The 20,386-nt window shown below is 44.5% G+C and overlaps 1 protein-coding gene across 2 annotated transcripts in view; it reads right to left on the bottom strand.

Moving 5' to 3' along the window:
• CACHD1 (cache domain containing 1) overlaps nucleotides 1–20,386 on the bottom strand; it is a 127,517-nt gene that overhangs the window by 72,632 nt on the left and 34,499 nt on the right. For both annotated transcript variants that reach the window (XM_068140813.1, XM_068140814.1), the window contains exon 2: nucleotides 10,052–10,114. In XM_068140813.1, coding sequence (XP_067996914.1) covers nucleotides 10,052–10,114 — 63 coding nt within the window. The remainder of the gene's footprint in view (nucleotides 1–10,051; nucleotides 10,115–20,386) is intronic.

Genomic DNA, 20,386 nt, shown 5'->3' with positions numbered 1-20,386 from the left:
AAGCTCATAATCCAGGCAGTCCCAAATGCTGCCATGAATATTTCTGTTCACCAAGAGCTTCCTCAGTCAGGTGGATCTATGCAGAAGTATTTCTCAACTCTTTTCATAGAGTTGTCATTGTGATTTGGGCAAAAGAAATCATCCCAGTTTGTGTTTTGTTGTCTGTATCCCCTGCTGCTTTCCTGAGGGGCAATACAGGCTCTTAGCTGAGCATCTTCCAAGTGATTTTCTTCATTAGTCTAGCAGCTCACTGTGGCCACTCACAAGCTACAACATTTTTAACTACAGACTTCAATGACAAAATGAAATACCTGTTATTGATATTGTAACAGAAGGAAAATAACAGCCACAGGTGAAATTCTTACACAAGGTTTGTGTTGCCAGAGGTCCTCCTGCTGAATGCAGCCACTCATAAATCAGGACAACGTTTAGAGGTTTCACTATTACTTGTAAGAGCAGATGATTGTATTTCTCTCCTTTCAGAAAGTGCAAACAAACAGGCTGTCATCCCTCCCCTGCAATTCTCAGGGCTTGAAATAAATTAAGAGTGCCTAGCTTTAGAAACAGCAAACTTGGAACTTCAGCCCTTCTGCTTAAATGTTTATTAAAATAGCAGTAATAACAACGAGAAGTCAACACATTTTTGCAATCAAATCCTCCTGAGCTCTGCACTGGGGCTTGCTGGTGTGGGATTTGAATCATAGAATTGTTTTGGTGGAAAAAGATCATCAAGTCCACCTGTGAACCTAACACCACCATGGCCATTAAGCCATGTGCTGAAGTGCCATGTCCATACATTTCTTGAAGGCATGGTTGTGCCAGCACTTTCTGCAGGTATAGCCCCTGCTCTCTCTGTGCCAGGCAGATCCAGAGCAGTGTGGATACATAGTGTTAACAAGTGGTAGAGCCTTCTGGGATACATCACTGACCCAGTGAAGCTTGTGACTTTGTAGGGCGAAACTGGAAGGGGAACAATCTGTGGCTGTTACTTAAGCAAACCTGACAGTAAACCCAGTTACCAGGAAGGACTGAGTTTTATAAGAAATATTCACAGGGACTTTTGCTCCTGGTCTTTTGTTCAAGGTGAGATATTAATGAAAGGGACATATCCCAAATGAAAGAACCATCAGTAAGCAGCACACTGCAGTGCTGGATGCTCAGACATGTTGCATTTTGCAGCCCCTCAAATTTTTTTTGAGAGCTGAAGCGGGCTCGTTAATTCCTAACACTCATCCCTCCTGTTCCCTGGACACTCAAAACCCTACGGGGATGATTTAACAGTGCTGAGAAATGCAGTCACTTGTTCCCCTGGACTGACAAATGTCTTTCCTAACTATTATTAACAGGACATTTCGTCATGATTTACTTCGTTATGCGAATAACGGGGCCCACACTGATAGCAGCGATGCCTTCGCCTCCATTGTTCCCAGCAAATGCTGCAGCTCAACAACAGGTCTCCTAGGAGCATAGGTTTTAATAGGACCTTGCTCAAATGACTTGCAGAATTATACCTAATTAGTTTTGCAGAATGATTTATTGCCAAGGCACCAGAGGACTACTAATGGTCTTCCTCCATGGTAGGCATCCAACACTACTAAATTGCTCCCAGTTGTTCAATAATGAGCTGCTGGGTAGTTAGTTCCTTTTCCATTTTTCTGGTAAACTTTCTTTTTGTCTGACTGTGCTCCAACATGTCCTTGAGAAGTGCACTCTTTTGGAGGGCCTCAAACACACGCAAGCCAAACTTACTAAAGCCAAGCATTTAAGTTTCCTGGTTATAAAGTTCCTCTCTCTGTTTGAGCAAATTAAATACCTGTGCTTAAGCACTACTGTAAACTAGACATCTGAGTCCATACACTTATTCATTGGTCTCCCTACCTGAAATCACAAAAGGGGACAGAGCATAAAGTTTGCTGAATGAAAAGGACCACATGACCAGCTTTATCAGTAACAAAACTAACAAGGAACAGCAGAAGAGAAGGACTCTGCTTTAGAACCACTGCTTTTCTCCCATACATGAATGCTGTACAAGATGAGGTTTTGGTGTTGATGAGTTTTGACTTTCTGGGTTGAAAAATAAAAGCACCTCGCAGCCTTTGAATTCTACCTCACTGTGAGGAGTTTGAAGGTCTGACAAAGCTGGTTTTCAGAAGATACCTCAGAAGCTGATAAAAATGAAATGTTTAGTACCTAAACAGCATCTTCTATCAAAAAAACTCTTACAGGCTCAAAGTCATACAATCATTGAATTCACTGGGTTGGAAGTGACCTCATCTAGTCCACACCACAACCCCCTGAGCCCTCTGCAGTAGGCAGGGGAATTACATGATTCTAACAAATGTAATTACTTTTATTAAATGGGATTAAACACTTCAGTCATAGAAATACAGAATGGTTTGGGTTGGAGGGGACATTAAAGACCATCTAGATCCAAGCAACCCACCATGGGCAGGGGCACCTTTCACCAGACCAGGCTGGTCAAGGCCCTGCCCAACTGGCCCCCCGGTGGGGCAAAGAGTCAAGAGCACATCAGCAACAAGGACCATGAAGCCTCTCAGAGTTACAAAGACATCCCCATGGACATAAGTTGGAAGAACTATGTTTGCTTAATCTGAAAAACCCTAAAAATACTGCTTCAGATAGCAACAGAAGAGGAGGCTCTAGGAAGACCTTAAAGTGTCCTTCCACTACCTGAAGGGGGCCTACTGGAAAGCTGTACAAAGGCATGAAGCTATAGGACAAAAAGCAATGGTCTGAAACTAGAGCAGGGTAGATTTAGACTGCACATTACAAAGAAGTTCTTTACTATGAAGGTGGTAGAACACTGGAACAGGCTGTCCAGGGAAGTGGTGGAAGCCCCATCCCTGGAGGCATCCAAGGTCAGGCTTAACAGGGCTCTGAGCAACCTTCTCTACTTGGGGATGTCCCTGCTTACTGCAGGGAGGTTGGACCTTTAATGATCTCTTTCAATCCAATGCTTCTATGAATACTCCCAACAATCAAATCCACTTTGAAAACAGCTCACTCAAAAAAAAAAAAAGTCACCCCTGGCCAGTTGATCCAAACCCATTTTTCTATTGAAAATGGATTACACTGAACAAACCACACGAGGAACCGAAAGGTGACTCATCCATCAGCTGAAAAAGCACTAAACCCAAATGGTTCCGATTCAGCAAGCCAAAAAGGAGCACCCAGATGAAAGCCTAGCAAAACCAACTGAATTTTTCTTCCATAGCTGGGCTTCAGTGGAGCACAAAAAAGTCCATGGCAGCATCAAGGCAATTCCCAGATCTCAGTGATTAAAAACAACAGCAAAGAAAAAAACCACGGCACCATAATTCAAGCTGCCTAGCTCCTCATGCGTGCTTGGCGTGCCCATGCATGCGTGCACACTCACATCATTAGCTCAGAAACATCATTCAGTTTGCAAAGTGATGCTCTCGGCTGTCAGAAGAAAGGTTGCTGGCTGAAACCAGCTTCTTATTTTCCTACATAAAATCCTAAAATCTTTAACTAAAAGAGCAAGTTTTTCCAAGCTATTCCGTGCTTCATTTAGCCTGCCCAAAGCAGGAGAGCTTGTGGCACAGGATGGAAGAACCACACCACAATGGTTATAGAAACTCCAAGGTTTTAATATTTTAATAAAAGGGCAGAGCACTGAACCATGAAACCAACCAAATAGAACTGTTTAAAACATATTTAAGGTAAAAATGGAAAATTTGGCCCTGAATCAGGAACATAAAAGGAGCAGGGAGCTAACACCCCATGCTTGGGAATACCCTTGGGTAGGCACCAAGTGTGACAGACATTTCCTGCTCCCACAGAAACATTCAAATTCACCCATTTTAATGGAGACTAAAATAAATCTGGATACCTTGAGACATCAACTGCTGTTATCCTGGGGTTAGGACTCAAAGTGATCTTCACCTCATTTTAAAAACAAAGAGGAAAGGAAAAGGACCCTTCCTGGGCATTCCTCTCATCTTTTTCTTTCAGACTTCTGCATTTCTCCTTAATTTTCAAGAACGGAATAATAAGCAATGAGTCTCTCCTCCAAACAATGCAGCCATTAGCTCTATTTTTTATACCTTTTTTGTTTTGTTGGCAGCTGGCTTGCAGCCAAAGCATTTCAGTTTGCAGACAGGTTGGACGGTAACACCTGTTTCTATTACAGCAGCACCCATGGGTAATGCACTTCAATTGTCACCATCTCCAGTGACAACCTTTCATCACAACATCAGTGAGCTTCCCCAGTTTTCCCAGAGACATTTGCCTCATTTGCATTGTTCCCCTGAGCTTCCTCTTATTTTTTTTCTCTCTTTTTAAATCTTCGTTCCCCCTCAAAGCTCCACAGCTCTGAAGTCTTCCCTTCTCAGCGAGTACCGAGGGAAAGCACAGCTCCAAGGTTAGGTTTTATTTCTGGATGCATCTTGAAAGCCAAAAGTATTTTTAATGTTTTCAAGCCTGCAGATGAAATATGTATCAATGAGGCTGACAGACACTGATGCCATAAGACACACACAACCAGGGATTTAATACTGACAGGTTCCTCCAAAGCATTTCTCGCACATTGAAGAGTTTAGTTTGTATTTTCACTTTGAAAGAAAGAAGTTGGAACACAAGTACCTTAACTCCAGCATCCACCAAGCACTTCTCCTGCTATATAACATCCTTACTGTGCATCCACAGATTTCTACTTTTAACCTTTTTGTATTCCTATTCCTATTTTTAACATATTTATTCCACAAAAGTGATCCAAAGACTGGTGCCCCTCTGCTGTGAGGCCGGACCAAGAGAGTCGGGGTTGTCCAGCATGGAGAAAAGAAGGCTCCAGGAAGACCTTCTGGTGGCTTTTCAGTGCTTAAAGTGGCTGATCAGAAAGCTGAGGCCTGAGCAGGACCTGCTGTAACAGGAAAAGAGTTGATGGTTTGAACTAAAAAATGGAGATTCAGACTGGAGAGAATGAGGAATTATTCACTGTGAGGGTGGCAAATCAATGGCCCAGATTGCCCAGAGAGGTGGGAGATGCCCCAATCCTAGAATCATTGCAGGTCAGGTTGTTGGGGGCTCCAAGCAACCTGCTTTGGTTGCAGATGTCCTGATGACTACAAAGGGGTTGAATCTTCCATCCTGAGGCATTCTATGATACCAACCTGCTTGGCCTTTGAAAAAAAAAAACCACTGCTTCAGTGGGGAAGGGAGAATAGAATAGAATAGACCAGAATAGAATAGAATAGACCAGAATAGAATAGAATAGACCAGAATAGAATAGACCAGAATAGAATAGACCAGGTTGGAAGAGACCTTTGAGATCGAGTCCAACCTATCGTCCAACACTGTCTAATCAACTAAACCATGGCACCAAGCACCCCATAAAATCTCTTCCTAAACACTTCCAGTGATGGTGACTCTACCACCTCCCTAGGCAGCCCATTCCAATGGCCAATAATGTTTTCTATGAAGAACTTCTTCCTAACATCCAACTTAAATCTCCCCTGGCACAGCTTGAGACTGTGTCCTCTTAAAATGGAATCATAAATGATCACAGAATCACCACCAGATTCTTCTGCTGCCTCTGCTTCAGCAGATTCAAATCATTCCTCCTTATCTGGGTGACACTGAAAATACACTCCTGAGCATTCAGCCAGGGTGCAGAAAACTACTTTCCAGTGCGCATTTCTTCAAAGAGACCAGCACTTATTTGAGGTTTTCCACTTGGCCAGCAACCTTGGCAATCCTTCCAGAGACTTAACTCCAAGGAACATGTTGAATGTGGCACACGCCTGAAACTACAGAGAAAGGGCCACAATGCCTGAGAAATCATTCTGGAGACATGATCACCACAATATGCATTGCCCTTTGTCATGAGGCTACAATTAACTGAGAGAAATTTCCCCCATCTTGAGAGCCTATTGCTCTTCATATCCAGGGAGATGCCACGCTCCACAGCAAAATCTAGAATCAAAGAATCATTTTGGTTAGGTCTTGAAGATCATCAAGTGCAGCCATTAACCCAGCACTGCCAGGTCACCACTAAACCACCTCTCTAAGCATCACATCTCTATGGCTTTGAAATCCCTCCAGCAATGGGGACTCCACCACTGCCCTGAGCAGCTTGCTCTTGGCCTTGACAACCCTGCTGGGAAAGAAACTGTTCCTTGTGACCAACCTAAACCTCCACCAGCATTACTTGAGGCCATTTTCTCTTGATCTATCACTTGTTCTTGGAAAAAAAGACCAACCCCCACCTGGCTCCGACTTCCTTTAAGGGAATTGCAGAGAGCCAGAATGTTTCCCCTCAGCCTGCTTTACCTCCAGGCTGAACAATTCCAGTTCCCTCAGCTGACTCTCACAAGACTTTTGCTCTAGGACCTTCACAAGTTTGATTTCCCTTCTTTGGACAACTTTATTGCCTGCCTTTCTTTCCTGTCAGAAGAGTTCAAAAGCTTTTTACCCAGTCCAAAACCAACCAAACAAAATCCAACCCAACACAAATCACAGCACACCAAAATACCAAGCAGTTCTTACCTCCCTGTACCTCACCAGCCAAGAGGAGAGCGACTATGTCAAGTGCAGAACTTTCTATTATAGCTTCTACAGAACCTGAGCAGGCAGAGCAGCACCTGAGGCTGACAAATCAGGACCTTGTTTCTACTAAGAATACTCAAAAATGCTCAAGAGAACCACATTTAGTTTCTCTCAAGTTGCTGTGGTGTTTTTGCAGCAGTCTGGCGCTGGGTCAGTGTCACTGTCAAAGCTGCCAGCCATGGGCAATGACTGTGACATGTGACACGGCAAGGCAGTGGGACAGAAGCCAAAAGCATCCTTCCTCCCATGATGGGGGAGACACTTCCTTCTGGCTTGGTGACAGAGAGCACTAATATGATCATCTGTCTCACAGGTACTGATGTTGTGAAGCCAAAGAGGCTTTGGATGGCCCATGCCTTTCATCAGCACAAACAGTTCTACAGCAAGCCTGTCCTTCCAGGCTGAGACACAGCTTGACTTTAGGAAAGAATCACAGAACTATTTCTGTTAGAAGAAACCTCTAAGATGCATAGATTCACAGAATGGTTTGGGTTGTAAGGGACCTTAAAGATCACCTAGATCCAACCACCCTGCCATAGGCAGGGACACCTTCCAATAGACCAGGTTGCTTAAGGCCCAATCCAACCTGGTCTTGAAAACCTCCAGGGAGGGAGAATTCACAACTTCCCTGGGTAACCTGTTCCAGTGTCTCACCACTCTCGCTGTAAAGAATTTCTTCCTAATCTCCACTCATGAAGCTTCCATCCATTCCCTTTGGTCCTATCACAGAAAGCCCTTGTAAAAAGTCCCTTCTCAGCTTTCTTGTAGGCCCCTTCAGGTACTGGAAGGTAAATAGACCATTTCTAGGAGGTTGGAGTGAGGTGGGGGTTGGTTTCTTCTCCCTAATACCAAGTGATAGCACAATAGCAAATGGCCTGAAACTGTGCAAGGGGAGGTTTAGGTTAGATATTACAAAAAATTTCTTTCCTGCAAGAGTGGTCAGGCATTCGAACAGGCTGCCCAGGGAGGTGGTGCAGTCATCATCCCTGGAGGTGTTCAAGAAACCTATGGACATGGCACTCTGGGATGTGGTTTAATGACCACAGTGCTGTTAGGCTGATGGTTGGGCTCAATGATCTTGAAGGTCTTTTCCATCCAAAACAATTCTTTGATTCTATGTCACTGTTCTCTCCTCCTGGGAGTCCAGTTTCATGTTCTCTACACCACAGAAACCAGATGTCTGGCAGGATGCTGAACACATGCTGGCTTCCTTGAAAACAGCTCATCTAGATTTTCCCCTAACAAAACTCACCATCTTCCACTTCAATCATATCACCAGTTCACACCACTATATTTTCATACTGTGAGTTCTCTGATATGGAAGTCACTTACAGGAGGAAAGCAATCCAAGTTATTTTTGGCAATCACCATCCAATTTTTAATAACCTATTCAAAGCCAAAGAGGTTTTATCTGTTACATGCAACAGGAATTCTCTAACTGTAGACCTCAGAAGTGTAAGCAGTTTAACATCCAAAGGTAAACCACTCCTTGTGTGGCATGAGGAAAGCCAAACCTATTAAACAGTTAGGCCTCAAGGCCGACAGCTGTAGTTTTTCACTTTCTCAACAAACTGAAAGTCATTATTTACAGTTTGGGATTAAAAATAAAATAAACTGAAGCCCAGCCCCCTACAAAAATTCGGTGATCTGCCAGAAAAAAAAAATCCCAGTTGATATAAACCCCTACTTAATTGCCTTTTGGTATCAGTTACTAAGAAAATGTTAACGAATGACAAAAACAGGAATGAGCAACTGGGGATTTAATTTGCTTACGTCTGTTTGCCTTTGCTTGAGCTCATCCCATTCTATCTACTACTCTTACTCATAAAACTCCAGTTCTATTGCTTGGGATTCATTAAGGCTACAAGACTGGGTTATTAATGAAACAGAAGTGCTCAATTATTCTTCTATGCACTTCACTGTTGAGCTTTTAACCACAGTAATTATACTTCACCGGGGCCTCGTTTTTCTCCTCTGACAGCTCTGAATTCATCACAGTACCTCCAGTGTTTGGACAGTTATTTATATCTGCGTAGGGTGAAGAGGTGCATCTGTGGCTGGGGAACAAGCAGCAGCTTTTCCTAAGTGGAGAATCCATAGTTGAGACTTCAAAGAAGTTTTAATCCAGTTTCTTGGTTTCCTAAAAACACTTTTGGCTTTCATAAGCCATCTGATACGGATAATCTAGCCCACATGGCCCTTCCGCGGTGTGCAGACCACCCAGGAATACTCAAGAGAAACATTACCCTAGCCAGCAAACCCTTCTGTTACAGTGCTGGGACCAACCACCTACTGCCACTAAATGCATGATGCTTTTCCAAGCAGCAGATTCCCTCTATGGGATCGTAATTTGGGAATCCTATTACAGAATCACAGAATCTCTGCATGGTGAGGGTTGGAAGGGACCTCTGGAGATCATCCAGTCCAAACCCCCTGATAAAGCAGGGGCACCCACAGCAGCTTTACCAGGATCACAATGGTCAACAGGGTTTGGAAGCTCCCCAGATGAGGAGACTCTACAGCCTCTCTGGGCAGCCTGCTCCAGGGCTCCAACACCCTCACAAAAAAAGAAGTTTCTCCTCCTATTCAGATGGAACCTCCTGGGTTCCAGTCTGTGCCCATTGCCCCTTGTCTTGTCACTGGGCACCACTGAGAAGAGTCTGGCCCCATCCTCTTGCCCTTCACAGGTTCTTTAGCTCTTGATGACCATTGACCAGATTCCCTCTCAGGCTGCTCTTCTGCAGGCTCAACAGCCCCAGGTCTCTCAGCCTTTCCTCCTCACAGAGCTGCTCCAGGCCCCTAAGCATCTGTAGAATGTCCACTGGACTCTGTACAGCAGTTCCTTTTCTCCTTTGAACTGGAGGCTCAGAACTGGGCCCAGTACTCCAGATGTGGCCTTTTTAGGGCAGAGTAGAGGTGGGGGAGAATCTCCCTTGACCTTCTGCCTACACTTTTCTTCATGCACCCCAGGAGACCATTGGCCTTCTTGGCCACAAGAGCACATTGCTAGCTCACAGGGAATTTGTTGTCTGCCAGCACTCTCAGATCCTTCCCCACAAAGCTGCTTTCCAGCAGGTCACCCCTCATGTGTACTGACGTAGGGGTTATTCCTCCCCAGGTGCAATGAAGGGCTTAAAAGGACCCTCCCAACCTATAGCTGCCTATGATTTCCTGGATGAAAACCAACCAATTAATGCAAGGTACATGAAAGCCCCAGCTTTGCCTCTGCTCTTTTGTTTCCAAAGGGAGGACACACAAAGCAGATGAGAAGCTTTTCCATGACAATATAGAATTCTCAAACACATCATCAGCCCATAGACCCCCATCTCTATTTCATTTCTATGTAATTTATTGTTATCTGATTTGCTGGACACTAGAAAGTTGCCACAATAAATCCAAACAGCAATTCCTGCCCTGACAGTAATGCTGCTGGTGGGCAGCGGGAAGGGGCTTCGGGACTCACCTGCTGAACTTCACTTTCTCCATTCGATATCTTCTCTGTGTACACAAAGGAGTTGAATATCCTCTGCAAGAAAAATCAGAAAGGATGTGTAAGAGAGGGCTTGTCTTGAATGTCACATTAAAGCAACTCCAAAGGGCACAGGGGTGAGGAAACCAGCATCAGAAAAGGACCATTTCACCTGGGGAGTCTCTAATGCCAGGCTAGCCCAAGGGGAACTCTGCCTCCATAGAAATAGAAGTGTTTGTGGATCTGTGGGAAGAAGATGGGTTTGGTTTTGAAGGTAAAGACACAGAAGGTTTATTTATAAAACTCAGTTCATTTACCAAACTGACATAAGATGCTAAAAAAGAAAGTGTGAACATACTAGAAAGCCACTGCAGCGCAAGCCACTACTGTTCTCCAGTGCTAAACAGTTAACCCAACATGACCATTTTTAAAAGTCCTTTCTGCTTCCACCTACCACACAAGAGGTTGTGAGCAGAATTTAGACATTTTTGGTATCTGGGAAAGAGAAAAATAAGACCCATTTCTAACAGAACCAGATTGAGCTCACTGATGGCAAGAAAAGAAGGATGTATCAGAAGGCAGAAGTGAGAGCCGTGTCTTCCCCTGGGAAAGCTTGCCATCTGTTCCCAAAGGGACATGAGTGACAGCCACACTGCCAGCAGTGTTCACTTACAGTGGTTAGGTAGAGGGAAAAACACTCAGCACCTTGTTAATATTCTGCTTCCAGACTGAAAAACAAGATTGGAAGGATTTGAGTTGCACTGACAGCACTCCTGAGAAGTTTGCCTGATAGACCTACATTTCTCCTTCGGGATTTGTCATTTCCAAAGGCAGCTTTCCTCTTAGTGACAGTGGGTCCATCCCCATTGGAAGACCTACAAATGTCCCTAACATACTCCTTTACTACCCATTTTTTAAACAGCAACATATGATGGCTACATAACCCAGTAGAGGTTAGAGAGAACAGTATCACAGAATCATTAAGCTGGGAAAACACCTCTAAGATCATCAAGTCCAACCATCAACCCAACACTACCATGACCACTAAACCATGTCCTGAAGGGCTATGTCTACACACCATGCAAAACAAGAATAGAATCATAGAATTGTTTTGGTTGGAACAGACCTCTAAGATCATCAAGCCCAAGCATCAACCTAAGACCACTACAGCCATTAAACCATATCCCAAAGTGCCATGCCCACACATTTCTTCAACACCTCCAGGGATGGTGATTCCACCACCTCCCTGGGCAACCTATTCCATACAGTGTTGCTTATTAATTATCAATTAATGTAACAGTAATAATTTGAGCTTAAGTCATTATACAATTGAAACCAGAAAAACATGCCCATTATTCATGAAGGATGTTCTAACTTTCTCCTGTCCTCCTACTCAAGTGCATGCCAATCCCTGCCACATTTATTGCAGCTTCTACACACGATGCAGAGAAGTGATCTACTGGGAAGTACATTTTACAATGTCAAATGTACCACAAATCAGTGATATAAGAACATGAATGGTAAACTCCTTCCTAAAAAATATAAATAAGTCAAAGGGATTTTTCTTTACCAGCCTCAAGGGGAACTGGGATTTCACTGACACTGTGGATTCCATGACTCTCAGTGTTACATCAAGCCCACAATACATCTGTAGGCATGGACACATCTGGTGAAGGACAGTGGTTCATGAAGATCCTGCTGAGTTCATCCCTTGACCTGACAGGTTTGAAATTACTAAGACTCATAAAAATCACAGAATCACAAAACGGTTTGGGTAGGAAGGGGCTGGTAAAGGTCATCTAGTCCAACCCCCCTGCAGTCGCAGCCAGGACATCTGCAACTAGAGCAGGGATGCCCCAGGGATGGGGCACCTACCACATCTCTGGAAAACCTGAGCCAGGGTCTCACCACCCTCAGTGTAAAAAAATTAGTTCCCTCTCTCAACTTTGAATGTCCTTCTTTTCATGCAAACCATCACCCCTTGTCCTGTCACAACAGGCTGTGCTCAGAAGCCTGCCCTCAGCTTTCTTACAGGTCCCCTTTAAGCACTGAAAGGCCACAGTAAGGTCCCCTTGCAGCCTTCTCTTCTCCAGGCTGAACAATCCCAACTCCCAGCCTGTCAGCACAGCAGAGGACTTCCAGCTTCTGGATCATTTTGGTGGCCTCCTCTGGCCCTGCCCCAACAGGTTCATGCCTCTCCTGTGCTGAGAGCTCCACAGCTAGAGCAAGACAGTAAGTCCATCAGCTCTCCACATTATTAACAACTACAATTCCTAATGAAGTCTACATTTCACCCAAATCCAGTGTAATCACTGATCCATGACTCCCTAAGATCTGGTGATGCAGGTTTAGCTGATTTCCCCCTAGTAAGGCTAGATGCAGCTAGGACTGGCAAAACCTGCCTAGAAAACCCTTTGGTATTCTCCGCTCATCACTTTCCCTTATTCTCTGCTTCCTGAGGACTTGAGGAATTCCAAAAATTTGCACTCCTAATTCTAAAGAAGCATTTGGAAGGGCAGCAATAAATCTCAGTTTTCAAGTCTCAGAGAGCCAAGGAAGGGGGGGCTGGTGGAGAGAAGAAAAAGGCATCAGCTCTTAAAAGCTGCCTGTACATTGACACTTCCTCTTCTTCCAGAGCTTTGTTTAAAGTTCAGCTTGGGCACTTTAACTACAAACATGTTGGCTGCTTCTTTTTATTTTTTTAATCCCCTTCATGAGATGAAAAGATAATTTAAACATCAGAAGGGCACACATTAAAGCACGTCATTTTGATGCAAAATGTTTTAAATGACTCAAATTTTTCTCTCCTCGCAGCATTTAGTCTGCAGACATCAAAAGGAGCAAGGAGGAAATAGACTGTCAGCTACCCAGAATGGAGCTCTCTGTCCTCACACAAAGCTGACCTCTTCTTCCACCTCTTTAGCACGCAGCCCCGGTTATGAACTTCCAAAATAAAGCCAGAGACCATTACACATGGTTATGTAAGAGTCACGGTGCCAGCAGGAATTTATTTGGCCACTGGGCTGGGGTTTAACCTCTTTCTGCTTGATTTAGAATCTACCCAACGTTATGGTATCTTCTGCTGTGAGTAAAAACTCTGTGTATGGCAGAGAGTGGGGGAGCAGGAGCCTGTTAGTCAAACTGCCAGCAGAGTGAAAACTCAGTAAGGACTGAGAAACCACCCAGGAAAATGGGAGCTGCAGCACAACGAGGCTAGACACAAACTGCTCAGGCCCTACCTGGGTCAATTACTCCTGAACTGGAGTTGGTCAGTTCAAAGAAAAAGAGGTTGAGAGGAGACCTTCTTGTTCTCTACAACAAAATCCCAGGTTGGTCTCTTCTCCCTAGTAACAGGACAGGAGGAAACAGCCTCATGTTGCCCCAGGGGAGGTCTAGGTCAGACATTAGAAGACACTTCTTCCCTGAAAGGGCTCCCACCACTCAAAAAGCCTCTCCAGGGACCTGGTTAAATCCCCATCATCCCTGAAGAAGTTTAAAATATGCAGAAATGTGGTGCTGAGGGACATACACTTTAGCACCAGCCTCGGTAAAGTTAGACTCGATGATCTTAAAGGTATTTTCCAACCAAAACAATTCTATGATTCTTCTCAGGATATCTGCTCCCTCATCAAGGACTCCTACACAGAATTTCACCTAAAGCCAGAATCATCTCCCTGTTCTACTTCAGCTAATCTCACTAACTGAAAAAGTGATCTGCCTTTAAGTAGAAAGCCAGAGTGAAGGAGCAATCGCCAAATGAAGCTAAGGGCACTTCACAGACCCAAATGCCAGCTCCACAAACTGACCAAACCAGTCTAAACACTTAAGAGACCTTTGCCCATTGGAGTTTACACACTATTAACATCTGTACCTTATTGTTCCCCCCTCCCCTCATTGTTCAATTGAATCTGCTGAGCAGATGGCAGCAGCCAACAGGAACCACCACCCACGTGTTTAATGAGATGCTCACCCTGCATTATTTGCCTCTAACCCATCACCACTTGCTCTTGAAACACACAGAGGTTGCAACCACCACACTGGTTCAGCTTTCAGTTTTTCTTCCTCTAAGCTGATGCTCCACCAGACAGAGCTATCAGCATCCCCTGCACTGCTCCCAACACCTTGGCAAGCCCTACACCAGCATTTTATCTTCTTTTTCTCCATTTGCTCCGCTCTTTTTGCTGTCATTAGCTACTTCAAATTTACTATGATCTCTAGTAGATATTCACGTTCTTGCTGAACATTGGTCAGCTATGTTGAGCAGGTCCAGAAGAGGCCACAAATATGATCAGAAAGTTGGAGCACAAAGACAGGCTGAGAGAGCTGGGGTTCAGCTTTGCAGTTGTGCTACAACCCTGCAGGTGCCACAATATGTCTGCAGTGCTTTTACTACTCCAATAGTTTGGTTTCATCAAGCACATTTCTTTAGTCTTCTGACTTAAAACATTAATGGAAACAAAAGCAACATTTTTTTTTTCTTCACAGAATCATAGAACTGTTTCAGTTGGAAAAAAGCTGAGTCCAACACCACCATGGCCATTAAACCATGTCCCAAAGTGCCCTGTCCACACATTTCTTGAACACCTCCAGGTATGGTGACTCCACCACCTCCCTGCGCAGCCTTCTCCAATGCTTGGCCACTCTTCCAATGAAGAAATTTTTCCTAATATCCAATCTAAAAAATTCTGAATTCAGTGTCAAACTGGAACACAGGAAGTTCCAACTGAACAGGAGAAACTTTGCTATGAAGATGCCAGAGCCCTGAAGCAGGCTGCCCAGAGAGATTGAGGAGTCTCCTCCTCTGGAGAGATTCCAGACCCTGTTGGCCATTGTGATGCTGGGCAAGCTGCTGTGGGTGCCCCTGCTTTAGCAGGGGGGTTGGACTGGATGATCTCCAGATGTCCCTCCCAACTCCAACCATTCTACGATTCTATGGAGACCTGGCTTAGCAATCAGCATTCTGTTACAGCTGCTCTATGCTGCCACAGCTCACCCTACATGCAAGCAAATTTTGCTTCACTCACTTCACCTGTTTCCAGCACAAAGAACTGGTTTGCAGACATAACATTCTGAAGCAAACAGCATGGAAAATTACATCAAATCTTAGGAGTTTTGAAGCTTCTGGATTTTCCATGCTTTGGTCCAAAAGCAAACGTTAGAACTGCCATTAGTCCCAGATTTAGCCAGGTCTGAACTATGAATTCAGGGAAGAGTAATTCACTTTTCAAATTACTCAAAGCTTGGAGCACTTGTCTGACTGGCTGTGTCTAGCTCTTGCTGCTTTATACTCACATTTAAGCTCTGTGGGGCATGCAGAGGCTGAGCACAAAGCCTTGTGCCACCCCCGGGGCCCCCAGGCCTCCAGCAACACCCAAGTCCTGCGGCACAATGCTCAGCACATCACACCACTCATGATCTTGATCCTCCCCTCCCCTTGGTGAACACAGCACTCACATGTAGCTGCACAAATAGAAGAGAAAATCATGGTACCTGCAGGAACCAGAGAAGGATTTCTGGTGCTCTGTGACAGCTCTGAGACATGCAGGCTTCAGGAGAGCTGAGTGTAGTGTACCTATGAGCCTGCAGAATCACAGAATGGTTTGGGTTGGAAGGGACCTTAAAGATAACACAGTTTCAAGCCCCCAGCCATAGGCAGGGACACCTCTTTCTACAGCAACTTGCTCAAAGCCCCATCCAACCTGGCTTGGAATGCTGCCAGACTTGGAGCTTCCCCAATATCTCTCAGCTACCTCTTCCAGTGTCTCACAATGCTCACAGGGAAGAATTTTCTCCTAATGTGTCATCTAAATCCAGCTTCTTCCAGTCTAAAGCCATTACCCCTCACTGTAACACTCCATGCCTTTGTAAAAAGTCCCTCCCCACCCCCCTTCAAATACAGCAGGGCTGCTAAAAGGTCTCCCTAGAGCCTCCTCCAGACTGAACAACCCCAAGATTCACAGCCCAGCTTCACAGTAGAAGGCTTCCAGCCCTTTGATAATTTTTGTCACCTCCTCTGGCCCCACTTCAACAGGTCCATGTCTCTGCTGTGCTAAGGATTCCAGAGCTGGTCCCAGCACTGCAGGTGAGGTCTCAGCAGAGGGGCAGAATCCCCCCGCTCCACCTGCTGCCCAAGTTGCTGGAGATCAGCCCAGGAAGAGTTAGTTGGCTTTTTGGGTGCAAGTGCACATGATGACAGCCTGGATGGAGTCCTCAGAAAACTGGAGCTGATTTTACAAACACATTTCCAACACATTAGAGCCTCTTGGTTTTCTTAGGTCTTTAATTATCTGTCTGGGTCAAAGCACTTGCAACTTCCTGGAAAATAATCTTCTCCAGTACCTAGAGATATCCTTTAATGACTTTAAATGCCACCAAGAGCTTCTTGGTGCCACCAGCTGGCCTCCCTTCTAGCTTTGAACAGCAGGACAAATATTTGACAAGTGAGATAAGTTGGGAAGTGATTAGAGGACTCAGGGGCAGGGGTCCTTAAAACTGGGATAGGGAAGATTGGGGCCACCACCAGCTAATGCCTCCTACAGGTGGAGTCTGACAGTGATGAATGGGCTCAGCACCCAAACCTGCATCTCCGGATGGGATGGAGTCAGCTTTTCATCAAGCCAGAGATAAGGGGTCAGCTCCAGTTTAGCTTTGTGATGTGCCAAAACAAGGCTAAGGTGACTTTTAGTCATAATTTGAAACTGAAGGCAACTCAAGTTTTCAAACTGGTAGAAGACTCCTAACCAAGCTTAGCATAAACTACAAAATATTAACTGGCTTGTTCCCTCAGTTCCTTGAGATTAAAATACACTCAGCAGCAATGCACTCTGGTGAGAAAACACTTCAAAAGCCCCCAGACTGACTGTCAGCACTGCATCAAAATAAACAAAAAAAGCCACCACTCCCAAATCCCCAAGGTCTCCAACCAAATACAAGCACCAACTGCTCTGCAGGGCATTCAACCATTTGCACATCACTTTATTTGCCAAACAAGATCCAAATCCATCTCCCCACCAACAGAAATAACATCTTCAAATACTGGAAAACAGAGAGAATCAGGAAAAACAAAAAAAACCCCAAACAACAAAGAAAAAAAACCACAAGAGAGAGTCAGGAAAAACACAGAGAGAAAGAGGGAGAATCCCAGAAAAACACAGAAAGAGAGAGAGAGAGAATCCCTGAAAAACACGCAGAGAGGGAGGGAGAATCCCAGAAAAACACACAGAGAGAGGGAGGGAGAATCAGGAAAAACAGAGAGTCAGGGGGAAAAATAGAAGAATCTGGAAAAAAACACAAAGAGACTCAGGAAAACCAGAGCCAGGATTAGTCAAATATCCACTCGGCTGTAAATACATCAAAGCTGGTTTGCCATCTACACTGGAAGACATGAAAACAACAAAGCAAAACTCCAACTTTCAGCAGATTTAGGCTGTAGACTGATGGTACTGTCAAATTTGGGTACTCCAGGATGAAAATAAAACAGTAATATTAATAAAAGTACACCAAGAAAAGCAGTAGCAAAGGGCACATGTATTAGCTCAGCAGGGCTGCAATGCGGTTTAAAACTTCGAGCAGCTACTAACCAGGGCCCTGTTTCTTATTTTAAAGGTTAACGTTTTAAAAAGTGGTGAGCAAACAAATATTCAACAAATCCTTTCTCTGCTGAAACTCACTGAGTAGGATTGTTTGGAGGGAAACCTGTGGCTCCTGTCTGGGGTTTATTTTTGCAGTGTCTGAAGCCGTATCACATTCTGTTTTGTTACCATTTTCTAAACCCGAGAAACATTAAATAGTGGCTTCCCAGGAGAGCAGAGACATGCTTTGTGTTTCTCCTCTAAGAAATTTTACAATATACAGAGAAGAAGCTAAAGTAAACTGGTGGAAAACACAGTGAAAGGCAAAACCACTCAGATGAGAGACTGGTATAAAAAGCCTGCTCAGGCCAGGGACAGACGCAATAGCTACAGGTCTAGAAGGAAATAGAATCAGAGAATGTTTCAATTGCGAAAGACCTCCAAGAGCATTGAGTCCAACCATCAACCTAAGACCACCAGGGCAGTTAAACCATGTTCCAAAGTGCCACATCCACATGTTTCTTGAAGACCTCCAGAGATCATGATTCTACCACCTCCTTAGGCATCTTCTTCCAATGCCTGACCACACTTTCAGGAAAGAAATTGCTCCTAATCTCCAACCAAAACCTCTCCTGGCACAATTTCAGGCCATTTCCTCTCATCCTATCACCTGATACTAGAGAGAAGTGACCCATCTCACTCCAAACTCCTTTCAGGGTGCTGTAGAGAGCAGTGAGGTCTCCCCTCAGCCTCCTTTTGTCCAGACTGAACAACCCCAGTTCCCTCAGCTGCTCCTTATCAGACCTGTTCTCCAGACCCTTCACCAGCTTTGTTGCCCTTCTCTGGACCCACACCAGCAATGCCTTTCTCCTTCTGTTGGTTTCAGAAAAGGACAAGTTTTCCGCAAGGATATAACTAACTAAGGTATTTGTCTACTATGGTATTTTCAAACACACAGGTATCTTGACAGAGACATGTAACACAGAGCTCACAAGCTGGGCTCAGGTGGGAGCTTTCAAAGAGTAGGCACCAGGAGCAGCACCTTCAGCTCAAAAATGAGGAAATGCAAAGACCTTATTGCTCTCTACAGTTCCCTGAAAGGAGGCTGGAGTGAGGTGGGGTTGCTCTCTTTCCCCCAGTATCAGGTGACAGCACAAGAGAAAATGGCCTGAAATTCTGCAACAGGAGGTTTAGGCTGGAGAGTAGCAAAAATTTCTTTGCTGCAAGCGCAGTCAGGCATTGGAACAGGCTGCCCAGGGAGGTGGTGGAGTCACCATCCCTGGAGGTGTTCATGAAATGTGTGAGCATGGAACTTTGGAACATGGTTTAACTGCCCTGGTGGTCTTGGGTTGATGGTTGGATTTGATGATCTTAGAGGTCTCTTCTTCAAAGTAATTGCATAATTCTATGATTACTGTGACTACTGCCCTGGCCCAGTCCATCTCCTACTACCAGTATTTTGCTCAGAGAAGCTCTGTGCATCACCAATGGGCATAATTGGTCTGTGCTCTGTAACCTTTATTGCTGGAGTGTTGTTAAACCACCTTATCATTTACATGAATCCTCTGGCAACATCATTTAAATTACTTTCCCCACTTTACATAAAAAATTTACACAGGATTACTTGGAATGAAGAGGAATTGGTAGTGGGGGACATACTAATTGTGAGAAAAAGCTTTTCTATAAGCAAAGTGAACAGAAAACCTGGCACTCGTGATGCAAGTGTATATCTTTGCAGATGTCTATCTCCACGTGCTCATGCACACACCTTCCTCAATATTTGAGGTTTTAAGCAGGAAAACATCATTTCTCTTCCCAGTTTTTATCTTAATGAAGATTGCTTACCAATTCACTATTTAAAAATCAAGGTACTATTATTTTCTGCCACATGCCATGTTAGCCCATTGCAGCTCTGCTTCCCAGTCTGTGGCCAGCACTTCAGCAAAGTGTTTTGTACAATACAGAGGACAACAGAAGAACTGGAATTCAGGCTGGGTCTCACTTTTTATGGTAGGAAGTTATCACAGTCTGTATTTATTTCCTACTACCATAAGCCTGTGGGAGGTAAAAAACTTTGGGATTGTTTCAAGAGCCTCTTCAACAGTAGTTCCCCCATGACACAACAAGATACCACTTTATGCCTATTACTGTGGGCATAAACTTGAACACATGAAGTTCCAACTAAACATGAGAAGGAACTTTACCTTGAGTGTGGCAGAGCACTGGAGCAGGCTGCCCAGAGAGGTAGTGGAGTCTGTCTCTGGAGACTCTCAAGGCCCGCCTGGATATGCTCCTGTGCAATCTACTTCAGGTGATCCTGCTCTGGCAGGGGGGTTGGACCTGATGATCTCCAGAGGTCCCTTTGAACCCCTAGCATTCTGTGATGCAGAAGGGGAGATGATAACTAGGAATGACACTGCTTGAAAAATGTGTTTCCCTGGAAAATTTCAGGCATCTGGGAGGAGAGCAAACTATGGAAAACTTAGAAACTGCCAAAAATGCAATCAAGAACCAACAGGTTTTTTTCTTCTTTTTCTTTTTTTTTTTTTTTTTTTTTCCCCTCCAGGGGACCAGCAAAGAGGGAAGAAGAAAAAGAGTGAAAGGGGAAAATACTCTAAGAAAATGAGTTCCACATGTTAAAACGCTTATTCCTTTAGCCAGTGTAACTCGACTAAGGTTATACTCACGACAACATCTACTGCAGTATTTCAGAACAAGGGAAGTTCTGCTGCCCAGCCTTCAAATATAAAGCAGATGG

Source organism: Melanerpes formicivorus, unplaced genomic scaffold (assembly GCF_026170545.1).
Source record: "Melanerpes formicivorus ecotype bairdi unplaced genomic scaffold, bMelFor1.0.p_v2 SCAF_7, whole genome shotgun sequence".
In the NCBI taxonomy this organism is placed as follows: Eukaryota; Metazoa; Chordata; class Aves; order Piciformes; family Picidae; genus Melanerpes; species Melanerpes formicivorus.
The sequence above is the reverse complement of the archived record's forward strand: the minus strand, read 5'-3'. Positions and strand labels throughout refer to the sequence as shown.